General features: G+C 40.3%; 1 protein-coding gene across 4 annotated transcripts; it reads right to left on the bottom strand.

The window, feature by feature from the left end:
- Nucleotides 1-1,707: 1,707 nt before the first annotated feature.
- Nucleotides 1,708-18,003, bottom strand: LOC18441539 (protein cornichon homolog 4). 4 transcript variants are annotated; one of them, XR_016040336.1, is made up of 5 exons: nucleotides 17,764-18,003; nucleotides 15,611-15,792; nucleotides 2,676-2,894; nucleotides 2,295-2,595; nucleotides 1,708-1,955 (listed from the first exon to the last, which is right to left on the bottom strand). XR_016040336.1 is itself a non-coding variant. In XM_006851770.4 (5 exons), the coding sequence occupies exons 1-4, from the start codon at nucleotides 17,836-17,838 to the stop codon at nucleotides 2,331-2,333; spliced, it is 411 nt and encodes a 136-aa protein (XP_006851832.1). In that variant the 5' UTR covers nucleotides 17,839-18,003; the 3' UTR covers nucleotides 1,708-1,955; nucleotides 2,295-2,330. The 4 variants fall into 4 exon arrangements, 2 of the variants coding, with proteins under 2 accessions (XP_006851832.1, XP_088702321.1); XR_016040335.1 differs by having other exon boundaries at nucleotides 2,053-2,361; nucleotides 2,772-2,894; XM_006851770.4 differs by having other exon boundaries at nucleotides 2,295-2,361; nucleotides 2,772-2,894.
- Nucleotides 18,004-19,066: the final 1,063 nt, after the last annotated feature.

Here is a 19,066-nt window from a genome sequence, read left to right as displayed (position 1 = left end):
AAACAATATTTGGGCGAATTAGAATAAGCAAAATGCCCTTCAAAAAGTTTCATAGTATTTTGGTGTCATATTTTGCTACATGGATATCCAAAATTTTATCTTATTTATATAAAAAAAATCTAGAATTGAAATATCTAAGACTGTAAATCTAGAATTTAAATATCTAAGACTAATCCGACAGTTGAGGATGATGATCATGATCCGACAGTTGAGGATGATATCTTTTTAAGTAAACCATAATGAGGAGGTTTAAGAACGATTTGCATTCTAAAATATTTTTTTGATAATTTTTTTTTAGTTTAAGGTTGAGAGGCACTGATGCTCAAAATTTTAGCTCAATCAAATATATAGAAAACAAATAAAAATTGAAATACATATACATAGCTCTCCTCATCAGATCTATGCGTATATTTTGAATTTGTTTTTTTCAAATTATTATTTCTAAACTTTTTACGTGCATAATGGGTAGAAATAATAAACTCGCAAAAATTTAGTTCAATTAAAAAAAAAAAGCTCAATACCATCATCTCATTTCAAAGGTTCTCTCTTTATGTGGTCTAGATTATTTATTTAGTTAAGACCTACATTTAAAATTCTCACTTATTTAACACTGCCACCATATCATTAACAAAAATGTCGATGAACAATTAAAATCCCAGTTAAGAATATCCCATGCGAATCGCGCACAATTTTGTAGAATCCTCAAAATTCCACATAGGTTAATTAAATACATTATATCAAGAACTGAAATCTCTTGATTCTACATTTCAAAGTTAGAAACTTCCAATTTTGACTCGAACTTCTAGTCACCAAATGCCCTTAGGAATTCCAAAAGTCTTACCAACTCTCGGGGAACTATCCAAAACCACCTTTTTCAGCTTCCTTTTTTTTTGCTTTCATAATCATTCAGATTTCGACAATTCTTTCAAGAAAATGAAAAGCCATTCATTTCACAGGAAGTACCGAACTATTTCACAAAAACTTCAACTGATCTTTGGTCTCCAAAGTCTAGTTTGAAAATGGTGCAAAGTAGTTAATGGACTTGATTTCACATTCGTCTTTTTTAACCTTTTATTTTGCCATGTTCAACTGACTCGGCAATTTTACATTCTTTGCAATCATAAAAATGTTTCATATCCATTTTCAAGAAAAAAATCAGTTGATAGTATTTGCAGAAAGAATATGGATATAATTTGGAAGATAATTCCCGACTTTTCTTTTTTTTCTAACCTTTTCGGGCAACTAGGATGGAATTGGCAAGGCAACTCTGATAGTCAGGTATCTGAGTCAGCACTCAGTTTCCTGCATTTTGAATGCTGGTTTTGATGATTGAGAGAGTTTATATGCATACAAGATTCTGCTAGATGCTTGCTTTTTCTTGCGGGCTCAGAGATTTCTTGAGTTTCTAGAGAGAGAGAATGACCACATTAACCCCTCTGCTCTAAGGATGGGAGGGGATGGGGAAGCTCAAACAACTACAGGGGGCTAGCCAGAATTGGAGGGGTAACGAATAACTCCAGCAAGTAAGCAACTGTGGGGATAACAAGAATGGGAGGGGAATGGAAAACTCAAAGAACTAGAGATGGAAGGAGAGGCAAAACCAAGCAACAACGGGAGCTAGCCACAAATCGACACGATGACAGACTGAGTTTTCCAAAAAAATCCAAGCAATTGTAGAGAGAGAGAGAGAGACGCAACCCAAAGTACTGAGATTCTAATCTCTTGATAAGATTACACAAAAACCATGACACCATCTCTAATGCACGCTTCCTTTCCATTGCTGTCTTCCAGAAAAAAAGAAGCATCATATAAAAGACAACAATACAAAGGATTAATAGGTTCAGGGAGCATCAGATAAGTTATACAAAGGTGGCCAGGCTTCCCAAGCAATCCCAGCTACCAATTTGGAGCCAAATATAAATACTGAAGCAACTTCCTGGTGGTCACAAGCACACCTACAAACACACACAATAAACAAACAATATGAGTAAAATGAAGAATAGAAAAATGGTTCTTATACATTATGGTATTGTATTCTATAAGACTCTTTACCTTTGGTATAAGAGGTCGCAATCACCCATATGGCCATCTGATGTGGAATTGTGTAAAATATCTATTCTCAGACTTTGTGCCACTCTGTTTCGCATCCGATGGCTAGGGATGCTTGTAACCTTCTTGCGCCAAAGGCAAACAGTCTTATCGTATAATATACCCATGTTATACTACTATAATATACCCATGTTATACTACTGCATGCCATGCATATGACACATGTAGCTAAGGGCATTACTTACAAAGGAGAATGTCATGGAAGTGGTAATCAATGCCGACTAATCATCATCTAGAACAGAGAAAACCATCCTGTTGATGACAAGATCAAGTACTAATCAACTCCAACAACCACCAATCTCAATCCAAAGAACAAGGAATCATAACTCAGTGATTGGGCCTGGTATGTCTGTGCAAGTATATTTAGTTGCGCTCTCTCTCTCTCTCAACTCAGTGGTGGAACCTTTGTGCGTTTGGGTGCCTGCATGTGTATCTGACTGCTTTGTGTGTGTGTGTGTCTGAAAATTTAGTCAATGCTGACTCTCTCTGTAAAAGTACATATAGTTAGCTCTATGGGTTCAATAGTGAATATGGTGTCTGTGCATGCACATGCATTTAAAACTAACCACTTCTAGGTCTCAATGATATGAGAGGGGGACTATGTGCGCATGTGTGGAATGTGCATGGAAGTGTCATCTCTTCAAAGGGTCCAAATGTAATACCCGAATATCGTAGAAACAAGGACAATAAATAAATACAAAAGCTTGAACAGCCGCCGCTTCTTTTCCCGCTTGAGAAGATTAAAAATCTCAGTCACGTCTATCAAGTGCTGCTTCAACATATACCTGACATCACACCATAGAATCATACGAAGAACTTGCCACTAGAAGGCAAAAATAGAGCATATCTTGACAGCCTAAAATTGTGATCCAAATTTAATGGATTTGGCCATTTTTGTAGGATCAGCTTTGCCGCCAACACCCAGAACATATTCCAAGTGCACTTATCACAGTTTCTTCCCAAGCAAACCCCAACATGCATAACAAGTAGAGTCCTACTACTGACAATTGAAAAAAGAAAAAAAAAAAAAAAAAAAAAAAAAAAAGAAGAAAAAAAGAAAGAAAAGAAAACACTACTAGAGGCTCATATGCATGACTAAAGCCGTAACTGAGAGTTCAGACCCCATAAGATGATAAGACCAACCAAATAGACAGTTTGAAGCACTGGAGAAACAGCTATAGACCATCTCCTTACTGAGGATTTATTATTACAGGACCTCAAAAGTCCTGCAATCCACAATATAAATTTGACATCAATGTGTGTAACCAAAGCAAGCAGCGTCAAAAAGCTCACTCTCTGTGAGCGAAGTAAGCTATTCATCTCTATCTAAGCAAAGAAAATATGGCTTACTACTAAGCTGCACTTACTAAGTCAGCTTAGCGCTATCTATACAAGTGAAGTCGCCTCTATGTATTTGATCTTTATTTCCTAAAATGAGAACCATTGGCACTAATCAGGATTCAAATACTCGGTTGAGTCCACACAGACTTGACCGAGTACTCGAACTCAGCCCTTTGCCAAGCCGAATACTTGGTAAAACTCGGGTAAAATAGAAAAAAAAGACGTAAAAAACCATAAAAATTATAATTTGCTAACAATTAATTTTTTTAAGTCTCTATAAGATATATATATATATATATATATTATTATTATTATAGAAGCAACACTGAATACAAAAAATGGCACTGGTGAGCGCACATTGTACAACCAACAAACTACATATAGAGAAACCAAACCAATTAGACCCATGTACAAAAAGACTGATAAGGTTCCACCCAAATCCGGGATTGTAGCTCTCTCCTTTGCTAGTGCATCTGGTCTACAGTTGGCCTCCCTCCAAGTATGCCGAAATGAGGCGTGAATACCACAGCAAAGGAATGAAATATGATAAAAGAATCCACTGGAGGCGCCATGGGCAGGTGGAACCACTGGAAGCCCAAGCAATGACGTTTTCTGAATTGCCTTCTACGATCAAAGATTCCCCCTTGTGATAGTTGAATCTCTTTATACCTTTAAGAAGAGCTAGCACTTCTGCGAGAGTTAAATCCACTAAAGCTGAGATGACCAGAAAGAGAGGAGAATGTTGCGAGTATGATCTCTGAACAGGTCCCCATAACCTGCTGGCCCTCAAAATTTAGCTTTATCTGCTTGGCTTCGGGAGGCCTCCATAATGATGAGCAAGGGATCCTTGCCGGTCTAAGAGTCAAGATATTTGCCCTAGTTGTTGAGGAAATAGGAGGAGGATAGGCCTACAAGAGATGGTGGTTCTGGGCTCAAAGAATGACCATGCTTCTGATGTGTTCAAAGAGAGTCGAGGGATTGGCTTGCTTTTTTTGGAATGTGTTAACCTTGAATTAGTAAAAGAGAGAGTGTACAAGAAACCTTGGCTGACCACAAAAAAGAGGGGCTCAAGGTAAGGTAAACCAAAAAGAATCAAAATCCTCATTTAGGAGGTTACAGTGATACACGGCAACCAAGAAAAACAGGATGATTCATAATTCCACAAAAAAAGGCCACCGAAAACCCAAAATGTAAAAGGTAACTAGCCTTGCACCATTGCTGCTGCTTCTTTAGCTAGGAGTCGGCTTCTTGGTTTCCTTCCCTCCAAGAGTGCATCCACAGGACGGACATATTCCTGCAAACGAATTCAATCCCATAAAAAAGGTGTGCCAAGAACCAAGGCGGAGGAGAGGAAGAGGTGTGCTGTGCCCAAGAAATGGTATTCTTGGAGTCTCCCTCCATGACGAGAGAGGTCAAGCTAAAAGGTTGGGATAGCCTAAGTCCTTCTAAGAGGGCCAAAGCTTCTGCCTCCATAGAATTGGCGTGCCCAATGTTCTTTGAAACTGTAGCCAGAGAGGTGCCAAGGTGGTCTCTGAGAATGGCCCGAACCCCAGAAGGGCCGGGGTTCCCCAACGAGCACCCGTCAAAGTTGAGCTTAAGCTGGCCTGGTGGTGGGGGTTTCCACCTCGAAGCTTGCGGCAATCGCGTGCTGTGGTGTTGGAGGACACTGCTCCAATCTTGGCTAAGGGCCAAGGCTGAGACGCCTTTGAAGCATGGCTGATTTGTTGCCCAGAAAGTTAAAGTGGATTTGAGCTTGTTGAAGACCTCAGTCCAAGGTGAAAAATCCCCCCGGAAAATTCTGTTGTTGCGCTCAACCCATAATGCCCAAAAAGTGGCTGCAACCGTCGTTCTCCACAACAGAATCCCTACCTTGAGCCAAGGAAACGGTTGGATGGAAGAGAGAGTGGATATCACCTCTGCCGGTAACACCCACTGGATGTTGAAGAGGTTTAGAATAGCCCCCCCAAAGATTGAAAGTGAAGGGGCAGTGCAATAGGTGATTGTTGGTCTCTTTTGCTTCCAGGCACAAAACACATCTATTAGGCAAGGCAAAGCCTCTTCTTTGCAATTGATCTACCATGAGAACTCTTTGAGAAAGAACCAGCTACATGAAGATCTTGATTTTGGGTGAAGCGAAGGAGTTCCATGCCAGGGCCGCGATGGCGTTAGGGGCCAGAGGAAGAGTTGGAGGAAGAGATAAGAAGAGGAGACAAAGAAAATCCCAGAAGGAGACAGAGATCAGAGATCCGACCCCGAGGGGGCTAAGAAGTAAGCCTGTAGTTCTGCCGACAGAAAAGCAAAGTGCTCAAGTTCTAAGTCAGATAAAGGCCTTCTAAAATCGGGGCTCCAAGAGTGTAAAGGGCTGGCTGGAAGCATCTCATAGGGCTGGCTGGAAGCATCTCATCGTCTACCATTGAACTTTGGTTTCTGTCCAGGGAGAATAGATCAGGAAATCTGTCCCTCAAAGGTGCGTGACCAAGCCACGAGTCCAACCAGAAGAGAGTTCGATTTCCGGCCCTTGGGTGAAATCTGATGCGTGTTTGAAAAGCATGGAAAGCCGAACAAATCGACTTCCACATACCAGAGGACCTTTGGGTCGACCTGCAATTAGGTAGACAAGAAGAAGATTGAAGATGATATTTGTGATTGAGGATGTCAATCCACAGTTCATTGTTAAGGGTCGAGAGGCGTCATCACCAGTTGCCGAGAAGTGCCATATTGTGGGTTCTAAGGTTTTTGATCCCTAAGCCACACCTACATTTGGTCTGACACAGTTTGGTCCACGCAATCAAGTGCAATCTGTTATTGAAGTCATCTCCCGACCAGAAGAACCTTGGCTTAAGCTGCTCAATTCTAGAGCTAACCGCTATCGACATGTTGAAGATGGACATGTGGTAGACCGGAATGTTGGCCATCGTCGCTTTGATCAGAGTTAGACTGCCTCCTGGGGAGAGAAAGCGTCCTTACCAACCCACAAGTTTGCGGTCCACTTTGTCTACGATATGGGACCAGAGCCTAAGCTTTGGTTTGCCTAAGCACAGAGGAAGGCCAAGGTATTTGGAAGGTAAAGTTTCTACCCCCACACCCACAACTGTAAGCGTAGTTCGAAAGGGTAGATGAGTCCACGTGGATACCCATCATTTTGGTTTTCTCAAAGTTGACCTTGAACCCTGTAGCAAAATCAAAGCACCGAAGGAACAAGAAAAGACTGAATTTCCGATGGATCAGAATTGCAGAAGACGAGGGTGTCGTCTGCGTATTGAAGGTAAGAGACGACTGGGGCACGGGAACCCATAGAGAAGCCGTTCAGGAGGCCAGCCGAAAACATTATGGAAATAGAGTGACTAAAGACCTCGGCCGCAATTGCAAAGAGAAAGGGGGAGAGTGGGTCTCCTTGTCTAAGACCTCTAGTGGAAGAAAAATAACCTTTGGGAGTGTCGTTTATAAGGATAGAGAAATATGGGTGACAGAAACAAGCTCTCATCCATTTTCTCCATCTGACCTCGAAACCCATTCTGGATTGGGTTTCTTCGAGGACTTCCTAGACTATGTGATCGTAGGCTTTTTCCTAGTCTAGCTTTACGACTACAACTGGTTCTCCAGCTAGGTGTCTTGAATGTATGCATTCATGGGCTACTAGTGCCCCATTGAGAATTTGGCGATCTTTGATGAAAGATTCTGGGAAGTCCTCGAAGATCTTGTAAGAGGAGTTCCGGGAAGTCCCCTTGAGAGGGGGAGATCCGTGGTGACCACAAATAATTGATGATCTAGTTATGAAGGGTATAGACCAAATACCTTTTTTTTTTTTCCTGTTATTATTTTTCCCTGCCTCAATTCGGTATTAGATAGAGCCTTAAGATTCGTAGTGACCAAAATAACTGATGATTATAGAGCGTATAAATCAAATATTTGAGCGATTGGATAAAACTTTTGAGAGACTCGAAGAAGACATAGTAGAACGCATTAGCAAAGTAATAGAACAAGATCTACGAGATCTATTTAGTAGACTGCAGCAAGAGGAAAAAGAATATGAAGAGGTAGATCTCGATGCAAAAGACGATGTTAATAGTTCAAATGTGAACGAAATTTCAAAAATCAATTGTAAAAAAAAAAGATACGTGTGTTGCAGCTTTTGAAATACTACCCTGTGAGCTTTAAGGAGAAATCAAGATTTTGTTTGGTATTCCAGAGCTTGGTGTTTCAAACTTCCACTACAAATCGTGTTGGATCAATTGTTTATTTGAAGAAGAAAAAGTACTTAGAAGAATGTCGGAACTGTATCACCAACTTTTGAGAAGGCCTCTAAAATATTTGAGTTCTATAAGTTCAAGGTCAAGCTTCTCCCAACCTGGGGAGAATGATGCAAATAAAAATTAGGGTTTTTTAATTTTTTTATATTATATTTTTTAAAATTTTAGAAAAGGTGTTATTTGAGATTTTAGTTTTCTTTAGGGTGATTTTTTTTTATTTTTTATTTTTGATAATGTTAACTTTGTATTGCTATAAAAGAAAAGAGTACAACTGTTGGGGGGGCAAGGGGAAATCGAGACGACCCACAAGAAGGGTGTCTCGGTCAAAAACATTTTCAGGAGCTCTATACAAATATTTCTTGGTTACAAAAAATTGTATAGGCAAAGAATGGGGCTTATAAGTACGCCCAATTCCAGTTACAGTGTGAAGAAAGAGCCTAACTACAGTCCTTGAACCCCTAAGTGGTCCAAAGCAAAAAAAGAGATGGACCGGTCGAGATCTTCCACATATAGACGCGCTCTGTCTTTAGCAAGCAGATCGGCGAGCTCGTTCGACGTCGGCCAGATATGCTTCCAAAAGACGTTGATATCTTGCAAACATAGTAAATTTCATCAAAAATCCTGGAGATACCAAGGGGGAGAAGAGATTCATGCTGCCCAAGAGATGATGCTTTGAGCATCTCCTTCTAACATCAGGGTTTGGCCCCATGAAGGGTTAAATCTTTTCAGGTCCATCAGAAGAGCCAAAGCTTCTGCTAACTGGGAGTCTCCATGGCCCACAAATTCTGAGAAGGTTAAAAGGATATTGTTGTTGTGATCTCGAAACACCCCTCCTGCTCCTGATGGGCCTGGCTAACGAACAACCATCAAAATTCAATTTGATAGTATTTTCGGGAGGGGCCTGCCAATTGGGAGGCCTCTGGTTTTTGAGAGGTTGAAGGTGTAACATATGTTCCCAATGGCTAAGGAAAGTATTAGGGGGGATCTCGGCAAAGTCCTTCTGGTTAGAGGCCAAAAAGGTTACTAAAGTAGTAATCTTATGAAAAAGTGCAGGTACCTCTTTTTTTTACCATGGAAGACCCTCGCGTTTCTTTCTAGCCAAATGGTCCATATGGAATAGCTGCGATTGTTGCCTTCCATAGAATTCTGCTTGTCCTAGGTCAGTGGCTGCCTGAATAGGAGCAGATAAGGTCCTTTACCAAAGGTGGGAGGGCCGAATGAAAGCTGAATTGTTGAAGGACAAGACTCCACAGTTCAAAAGCCTGGTTACAGGGTAGAAACAAATGAAGATTCGACTCCTCTTTCAAGGACATGGGGCATCTGTTGGGGAGCTGGAGGCCCCTTTTTTGGAGCTGGTCTACTATGAGGGCCCGTTGGTGGTTGGGTAAGTTTCTTATAAAAGGAAGTGGGTAAGTTGGTAAGTTTCTTATAAAAGGAAGTGGTTGAGTAAGTTTCTTATAAAATGGTGGGTAAGTTGGTGGTTGAGTAAGTTTCTTATAAAAGGAAGAAACTGAGAAGTTACCAGATGGAGAGGGGGTCTATACCAAGGAATCATCCCCAGCTAGTGATAAGAAGATAGGATGTAAGGCTGCCAACAGAGAGAATAAGAGAGTGGTTTCCTCTTCATTGAGATTTCTTCTGAAGGATGGATTCCACCTCTTTCGACCCCCTGAATTAACCATCTCTTCTGCGATAGTAGAATCTTTGTTACGAGCAAGGTGGAAGAGAGAGGGAAAAAGGTCCCTGAGTGGGGAATGTCCAATCCAGAGATCATACCAAAAGCGGACTCTGGTACCTTCTTTGGGGTGGAATCGTATGGACCTCTTGAACATGGTATGAGATGAAGCAAATGATTTCCAGGCACCTGACGCCTTGCTGCTTGAGATCCTGTCAGGTACCCACTCTTGTTCCGGGATCTTGTATTTGTTTCGTATAAGCTGTGCCCAAAGTGAGGTAGGTTGGGTGGCCAATCTCCACCACCATTTCTCTAGCAAAGCCTGATTGTGTTTTCTGAGGTCTCTGATACCTAAACCGCCTTGGGATTTAGGTAGCCTGATTCGATCCCATGAAATTAGGTGGTGTCTGGTCTTTTCCGCTTGTCTTGACCATAAGAAATTCCTCATAAGTTGGTCATGCCTATTGGCCACCGACATTGGCATGTGAAAGATGGACATTAAATAAACAGGTGTGTTGGCCAGTGTTGCTTTGACCAGTGTAGAGCGGCCAGCAAGGGATAGAAATCTCCCCTTCCATCCTGCCAATTGCCTATCTACTCTATCGATGATAGGAGCTCAATCTCTCTTTTTCGGTTTTTCCAGGCCCAGGAGAATACCCAAGTAGGTAGTGGGGAAATCCTCGACTTTGCATTGCCAAGAGGGAATGAGATGTGAGACCAACTCCCATCATCTTTGATTTATCCATGTTGATTCTGGAACCTGTGGCTATCTCAAAACATTTAAGGAAAAGCCTAAGGTTCTCTGTTTCTTGTGGTGAGGCGTCAAGGAAAACTAAGGTGTCATCTGCATATTGCAGGTGTGACACCAAAGGACCTTGTGAGCTACATTTGAATGCTGTAAGAAGACCTTCCTGGTATAGGCGAGAGATGGACCTGTTGAAAACCTTTGCTGCAATGGTAAAGAGAAACAGGGATAGAGGATCCCCTTGACGGAGCCCCCTCGAGGAAGGGAAGAAGCCTTTAGGACTCCCGTTGATAAGAATCGAGAAGTAAGGGTGAGAAATGCATCCAGTCACCTGTTTTCTCCAAAGGTTACCGAAACCCATTATGGCCATGGTCTCTTCTAGTATAGACCAGTCCACATGGTCGTAAGCCTTTTTCCAGTCGATCTTGAAGATCAATCCTGGGTTCTTGGAAAGGTGTCTAGAATGTAGGCACTCATGCGCCACCACTGCTCAGTCCAGTATTTGTTTGTCCTTGACGAAAGCAGACTGAGACAGAGATATGTTCGGTGGAAGGACCTGCTTGAGTCTTGAGGCCAAAACCTTGGCCAGGATCTTGTACGAGGAATTGAGCAAACTAATAAGACGAAAGTCCTTTAGCTCTTCAGCCCTTTCTTTCTTGGGAACCAAGGCTATGAAAGTTGCATTGATGGCTTTGTTAAGGATCCCCTTATGGTAAAATTCTTCGAAAAAACTGACGAGATCAGGTAGAAAGGTTCCCTTGAAGGATTTAAAAGGTGCCATGGGGAATCCGTCCAACCCCAAGGCTTTGTCTTTGTCGAGTTGGTCGATGGCCCTGGAGATTTCTTCTTTTGAGAAAGGTCGTTCCAGCCATCCTGACTAGTGATCACGAAGGCTAAGGAAGTTCAGGGTAGTCATTTTAGGTCTGCGTCCCCTTGGGGCCATATACAGAGTTTTAAAGTACCCCAGAATGGCTGATTCCATTTCATCAGGTTGGACTAGGTAGCGATTATCCACCTTGATTGTGGAAATCAAGTTTTCTCTTCTACGACAATTCGCTATGCAGAGAAAGAAAGCCGTGTTTTGGTCCCCAGTTTTTAACCATTTGACTCTGGACCTCTGGTACCAAAAGAATTCTTCCTTCTTCAGTATGGAGAGGTAGTTCAACTTGGTTTGAGTTCTCAGGTTAGCTTCTGTGTCAGTAAGGGGGCAAGACTCCTCAATTCCATCAAGTTCTTGAATTGAATTGAGAAAGGACATCTTGATTTGGGTAAAGTTTCCTAGGACGGATTTACTCCAGCTTTTGAGGGCCTTTTTGAGGAGCTGGAGTTTGGTTTAAAACTTAAAGCCTGCTCTGCCCATGACTTGAGAAGAGAAGGACCAACAGTTTGGGATAAGGCCACTGAGAGAATGCTCTTCCAACCAAGCCAGTTCAAAACGAAAAGGCTTCGGTCCCCTGCTAGTAGCCTGAGTGTTGAGAAGTATGGGGCAATGATGGGAAGTGGGTTTGGGCAAGGTAACCGCATGAGAACCAGGGAAGGAAGCTTCCCAATCCAGAGAGAGCAGGAAGTGGTCAAGCTTGGCAAGGGATAGTTGAGCTGAGAGGTTAGACCAGTGTAAGTGTTCCTTTGGATGGGGATGTCACGAAGTTCTTGTCTAGAAATGAAATCGGAAAAATCAAACATTCCTTGGGAAAGGCTGTGATTATGGTTCCTCTTGTGAGACCATCTGGTGACATTGAAATCACCACCCAAGCACCACGTTGTGTGAGGTAGGGAGGCTACAAGGTCGAGTTCAGACCAAAGGCGGTGGTGAGTGGCGGATGAGTTGGGCCCATAAATTGCTAAGAATTTGAGGGGGAATCCATCCGAGACCCAGGAAAGGATAACGGTAAAAGAGAATTCTCTTATATGGGAGGATAAGAGGTTGAACTCTATAGGGTTCCATAATACCCAAATACCACCGGAAGCCCCTTTCGCTGGGAGGGTAACCCACTAACAAGGCCTTCTACCCACACACTGCGTATCAGCCAGAGAGAAGGCTCCGGCTGTTTGGTCTCATAGAGAACTAAGATCGAGGGGTTCAGTTTGATGCTTAAGTCTCTGACTGCATCCCTTTTGGACTTGTGTTCAAGCCCTCTAACATTCCTAGAGAGGATCTGCATTGGGAATGGGAGAAATGGAGAGGGAGGCTATCCTGGCCGACCGTCTTGGGCAGGAGGCGAGCGGGGTGGAGACGAGAGACAAGGCATCTCTTGCGGTTTTGTCATAGCTGATCGAAGAGAAAAGACTAAGCAGCTCTCTTTGGCCTTTTTCTCTCACCTTGAATCGACTCTGGGCGTCTGCAAGCCTGAATCGGTGCGTTGGGCCTTTCGGTCCTGTGTGTTCGAAGCCCATGCTTGCCTCATTGTTTTCCCCATCCCCGTTGACCCTCTCAGCTTGTGCTACAGCCAAGGGGGGAGAGATGGGTGCTACAGAAAGGGGGCCCGGAAGGGGCCAGGGATAGTCCTGGTTAGGCAGAAGGGGGGGAGACTGCTCCGTTGGAGGTTCCAGAGGGGGGAGGTGGGTGCAGAAGAAGAGGAAGCTGGAGGGGGTGGTGACTGCACCAGGGAAGGAGCCTAGGGAGGAGGAGAGAAGGAAGGATAGAGGTCAGAATGCAAAACAAGGGAGAGAGGGGGGGCAGCTGAAGGAGAGACTTGGGTGGTAGAGATTTAAATGATAGAATAGTATATTTATATGGGAGTTGTTTAGGATAGATTTTCATGAGGATATAGTTTATATTTTTGTGGGGTTGAGGTTATCTCTTAATGGGATGATAAACATCATGAAAGGAAAGAAAAAACAGGGATAAGGGAAAGTTGAAAAAGGCATCAAATTTTCTTTTTACGAGATATGAAGTTAAAGAGAGAAGGGTGGGTTGAAAAGTGGTACGTGGAGAAAAAAGAGAGAGAGACATAGATAACGTTACTTTTGTTTGTGGGTCTTATGTATCTATTTATTTTTTCAACTAAGTGTATTTAAGAAAAGATGATCATTCTTTATAAAGAGAGATTTTACAAAGAAGATCTTTTCACAAGATCAAACTCTTTACTCAATCACCAATAATCTCTATTTACAAGAAGGGACATCTTCCCTTTAAATATATTTAGTTGAAAAATAAATAAACACATAAAACCCACAAACAAAAATAACTTTGTCAATCTCTCTGTCTCTCTTCTCCATGTATCACTTTTTCAACCCACGCTTATCTCTCTCTAACTTCATATATTGTAAAAAGAAAGTTTGATATCTTTTCCAACTCTCTGTTGTCGTTTTCTTCTTCTTTTTTTTCCTTTCATAATGCTTATCAACCCATTAAGAGATAACAACCTTAACCCTCACAAAAATAGAAACTATATCCTCATAAAAATATATACTAACTAACTCTCATAGATAATTTATTATTTTACCCTTTAAATCTCTATAACTAAATAAGATAAAAATAACCCTAAAGAAAACTAATATCTCAAATAACACCTTTCTAAAATTAAAAAAAATATATATAAAATTAAAAATTAAAAAACCCTGATTTTTGTTTGCATCATTCTCTCCAGGTGGGAGAAGCTCGACCTCAAGCCTATAGAACTCAAATCTTTTAGAGGCCTTCTCAAAAGTTGGTGATGCAATCCCAACATTCTTCTAGGTACTTTTTCTTCCTCAAATAAACAATTGATCCAACACGATTTGTAATGGAAGTCTGAGACACCGAGCTCTGGAATACCAAACAGAATCTTGATTTCTCCTTCAAGCTCACAAGGTGGTATTTCAAAAGCTGCAACACACGTATTGTTTTTCTCACAATTGATTTTCGAAATTTTTTCCATGTTTGGGCTAAAACATTGTCTTTTGCATCGAGATCTACCTCTTCATATTCTTTTTTCTCTTGCTGCAATCTACTAAATAGATCTCATAGACTTTGTTATATTACTTTGTCAATACGTTCTACTAGGTCTTCTTTGAGTCTGTCAAATTTTTGAACCAATCGCTCAAATATTAATCTATACACTCCATAACTAGATCATCAATTATTTGTGATCACCACGAATCTCAAGGCTCTAATACCAGCTGATGCAAGGCTAAACAATAACAGGAAAATAAAAATTGGAGAGATCTCTCTCTCTGGGTCTGCAAGGAAGTCCACTCCAAGATCTTTTCACAAGATCAAGCTCTTTACTCAATTACCAAAAATCTCCATTTACAAAGAAGGGACATCTTTCCTTTAAATATACTTAGTTGAAAAAATAAAAAAATACATAAATTCTACAAACAAATATAACTTTATCTCTCTCTCTCTCTCTCTCTCTCTCTCTCTCTCTCTCTCTCTCTCTCCCCTCTATGTACCACTTTATCAACCCACCCTTATTTCTCTCTAACTTCATATTTTGTAAAATGAAAGTTTGATATCTTTTCCAACTCTCCCTTATCTCTTTTTTCTTCTTTTTTTCTTTCATGATGCTTATCAACCCATTAAGAAATAAAGACCTCAACCCCCACAAAAATATAAACTATATCCTAATAAAAATCTATCGTAACCAACTCCCATAGAGAATTTACTATTCTACCATCTAAATCTCTATAACTACAAAAGAGAGAAATAACCCTAAAGAAAACTAAAATCTCAAATAAAACTTTTTTAAAATTAAAAAAATATAAAATTAAAAATTGAAAAACCCTGATTTTTATTTGCATCACCATCTCTTTAAACCATCAAAGCCCTTAGATCTCCTGGACCCAGTTTTTCTCTATAAAACTAGTTTCTTGACACCCAAATGTTGTTAACAGAATGTGCTTAACAAGTAAGAGAGAAAACAGCATTTAGTTAATTGCGCATACCATGTAGTTTTTAAGAATGGGTGAACATTGCCAGCTAAGAACTATGCATTATCAATACCCTTAGGCCCATTAATTTCCAAAGGAAAGGAAAATAATTCCATATATCTTAGTGCAAAAAGGGCCTGGATTGAGTGAAACGGATAAATGTTTTCAGCTGGGAAGTTTGTGCTGGAAAATTTGAGTCAATGCAGGGTCGGAAAATTGGACTAGTTGGAATTTGGTGGTGGTGAATGAATGGGGTAGAAGGAGAATGTAGAAAAGGAAAATAAGGGCTAATTGCAGAACTTGTTCTTTGGAATTCCCCTTTAATTGTACAAATGAGGTCCTTGGTCACTCTTTAAAAGGTTAGTTGGGTCATGCCCTTTCATAAGGGGAAGGGGACGTTTTGACCCACGTCTTTTCAAAACTGGTTGTTTGGGGGCCGAGTGAAAACAAAGTCTATTTCCTTATAACTAATTCTCACACATGACACTCCATAAACATCATAACTCATGAATGATAGATTTACATGCTAAAACATTATACTGCAAGAAAGTTTATGTGACGTCTACTCTTGCTTAAAAAGTAATAGCACCAATTACATGCACATACCAGATCAGCCAATAGGAGAAGGATACTCACAATCTCACACTGTAGTATAGGTATGGTGAGCATATCAAAAACATAACCCAATGGCCACTGAGAAGGAAGGATAAACTTAAGATTCCCTGAATTATAAATTCTGGAAGAATGACTCTGTTTATTTGTGATGCTGAATCGTAAGGATTGATGTAGTCAAATTCTAAGTCCACCAAGCACATAAGCTGCAGTATACAAAGAGGTTTAGATTGTGATTGTTCGGATCAACGAAAGCTGCAATATTTCACATCGCCATACAGCAAACAAGAGACATGAGAATGGCAGCCATTAATCCTATAATAAAGCATAATGATCTTCATCCAACAACTGATTATATGACTCCCTTATGATTGCAAAACAGTAATCCATATATTGTAGAATTTGAATTAAGGGTTATCCTTTTTTTTGAGAAGCTTTTGTTTTTTTTGAGAAGGAATTAAGGGTTATCCTTAGTCGCAGTGTTTTGATATTCATAAGGCATCCCCCAAGGCGATCAGGGCCGCCGGCTGCCTAGGCAGTGCCTTGGCCACCAAGGCCAGGGCTTCATGTCTGAGACTCCCCAACCCCAATGAAAGGGTGGTGTGGGGTGATGGGGCACAGCTCATAATTATTCTCTCTCTCAGCTATAGTCGATTTAATGCATGTGTACCAGCGCATTCATGAATTAGCAAAGTAATAAAAGGCACAATTGCATGCCCATAATACAAAATTCAATTCCAAACGAGAAAACAACAACTTTAGAAGATTAAAGATAATCTCAGTCACTAATGCACTCATGAGATAGTAAATTAATGAAGGTAAAAGTCCCAGAATTCAAAATTCAATTTTAAAAGAGGGTAGCAATTTTGGAAGAATAAGGTAACAAGTAAGCCCCAATCAGGGCAGGCCAGCCCTGGCATGGTCTGGGTCAGGTCGAGCCCAATAAATTCGTTAAAGAAAAGTAAGAAAAACTAATTTTTGTTTTCTCTGAAACTGTTAAAAAAGTAAGAAAAACTAATGAGAATCATTGGGCAGGCTACGCTTAGGTCCGGCCCGGCTCTCAGACCATATCTTTTGGCGCCAGGCCATAGTTTTTCCCCCACGGGGGAGGGTGTTGTTGCTCTCTTTCTGCAATCATGTTGCAAAAGGCATCTACGTGCCCACTTAGATGCCCTCTAGGTCACCTAGATGAGCACTTAATAGGTCCCCTGCCCATGATGAGGTGTCTCGGCAAGGCGGGGTAGGCACCCGTTTTGTAAAACACTGTTTGGAAGCTTAGTAAATATGCCAAAACTGGTATTATCTACAGTTAAAATATGTAGTTGGAGGAAGGCTTTGTTGTTAACCATAAAATTTTCTCTGTAGCATTGGACAAATTTTTCAAGCATGCAATGAATCTCATACCAGAAAATTGGGCATTTATAGTCCCTTCAGAGACGTCTGATAAAAACATTTGTCTATTTATAAATACAAATTAAAGTTTGGCATTCACATAAACAATCGCCTCCCTTCCTCATTCGTATATGCTAGTCTATACAGCATTCCTAGAATCAAAAGCCCAAGCTAACACTACGAAAGCTCAAAAAATCCAAATAAATTATTTGAAGATGCAGAAGTTCACATCTCCAAGCAAAATCTCGTTACATTTGTATAAGCTGCGTGCAATTGATCAATTATCATGGCCAATTTGGGAATCATACCCTAGAATAAGGTATTTCATAAGGATACATACATACTAACATTGATTGACAATTCATATATGCAAAATTCTGATTTTTAGCACAACTATCAATGAAGAACCAGAAAATGATAAATTAAATGGCATTATTATTTATCTGTAATCCAAAGGGAAACAATTCTGGATGGACAAGAACTGCAATTTATGAGTCAATCAAACTGTCGCCTATCAAGCTGCAACTCAAAAAACTTCATGTTCAGAATATTGAATGTTAAACAAGCTATATAATGGATTTAGATCAAGCTGGAATGGTGTGATATCACATCTATTGTGTAATAAAGGACTTCAAAGAAGAAGCATGGCACTGTGAACAATAAATACAGTATCAATGCTCCATATCTTTCCAATCCAATTGACAAATAAGTACACAATCTTTCCAATCGAAATTGATAAATAAAGTATGAACAACAGAGAGAGAAACAGAGAGAGGGAGATTTACCTGATAAACCATAAGTCCTAGAAGAGCGATGAGGAGGAAGAAAGCTAGAAGCCAGAGAAACAAATCCCCCTCCATTAGAAGCTCTCGTGAAATTCTTCATACCATTTTAGCGCAACGAGAGATAGAGAGAGGCAGAGAAAGAAATTTGCAGGTCCAAAACCCTAAAAGGTCTAAACGCTTTGAGCTTTGTGGATCTGGAGGCTTTGGTCCATGTGGTCGCACAGTCGAACCACTGCATTCTGCCCTCTCTTCTATTTTCTTTTTTCTTTTTTTTTTTGGCACGCACGCGAGGCCTTCGGGCACCGCTAAATTTCGGCAGTGTCAGGAACACGCACGTGCGACAGTATCACAAAAAAAACGGTGGTCAAACGACCTAAAAGTACACCAAGATCCAGTATACAAGAGTCAAAACATTTCCTAGTCCCGCGGAGTATACAATCTTTTATTCCTTTGGGAAAAAACTTATTCTAGGTATATCTTTTTGTATCTCAAATTTTGGAGATGTGATCTCTAGAATCCCGGCAAAGACCTCCAAGAAAATTAACTCTCTATGTGCATAAAAAAAAATCGTCCTAAGATTGATATAAATGTTTATGAACTCAAAATCTTTTTTTTTTTTTCTTTCAAAAATGTAATTATAAATTAAATGGATCCCAAAACTTCAAATAAATAAATAAATAAATCTGCCGAGTTAGTGTCTTGCTTGAGAGAGTAAATATATAATATATGCACCTGAGGGAGCATTGTACACGTGCTCATGGAAAAACATGGATAATTTAATATATTATTTTAAAACCCACAATTATTTTCCGATCCAGATGGGAATCGGTCAAAACCGAACCAATATTGGGATGGTATGGGTGACGTACTGGTTCCCCCAAAATCATTTTTTATTTTTTTTAAGCCTGATTAATGTTTTCTTTAGTCGTATAAATCTTATTTCTAAAAAAAAGTCTTCTTAAATCCCCATTCTATAAACCCCTATTTTAATTTTTAGTTTATTATATTTTTTTTGCAGTAGTTTTTTGGATTCACCCATTCGGACTGATCCAAACCCGATCACCAATCCAACTATCCAAAATGGATATGTGGGTGAACTATCTGCCCCATCGATCTGGGCTTTAAATTATTGATTTAATAAGGTCATCTATACTATGATAACTTAGCTAATAACAAAAGGCAAATTATCCAAAATTTCTTGCTTGTTCTAGATTCTAAAGCTAAACAACAAAATTAATGGAGAAAAAACACATCTTCCTCTGGGTTTGGAACATAGGTAAGTTTGTCCTTTGCTGGGGACAAT

Source organism: Amborella trichopoda, chromosome 9, assembly GCF_054954075.1.
Source record: "Amborella trichopoda isolate Santa Cruz 75 chromosome 9, AtrichopodaSantaCruz75HAP2 v2.0, whole genome shotgun sequence".
Classification (NCBI taxonomy): Eukaryota; Viridiplantae; Streptophyta; class Magnoliopsida; order Amborellales; family Amborellaceae; genus Amborella; species Amborella trichopoda.
The sequence above is the reverse complement of the archived record's forward strand: the minus strand, read 5'-3'. Positions and strand labels throughout refer to the sequence as shown.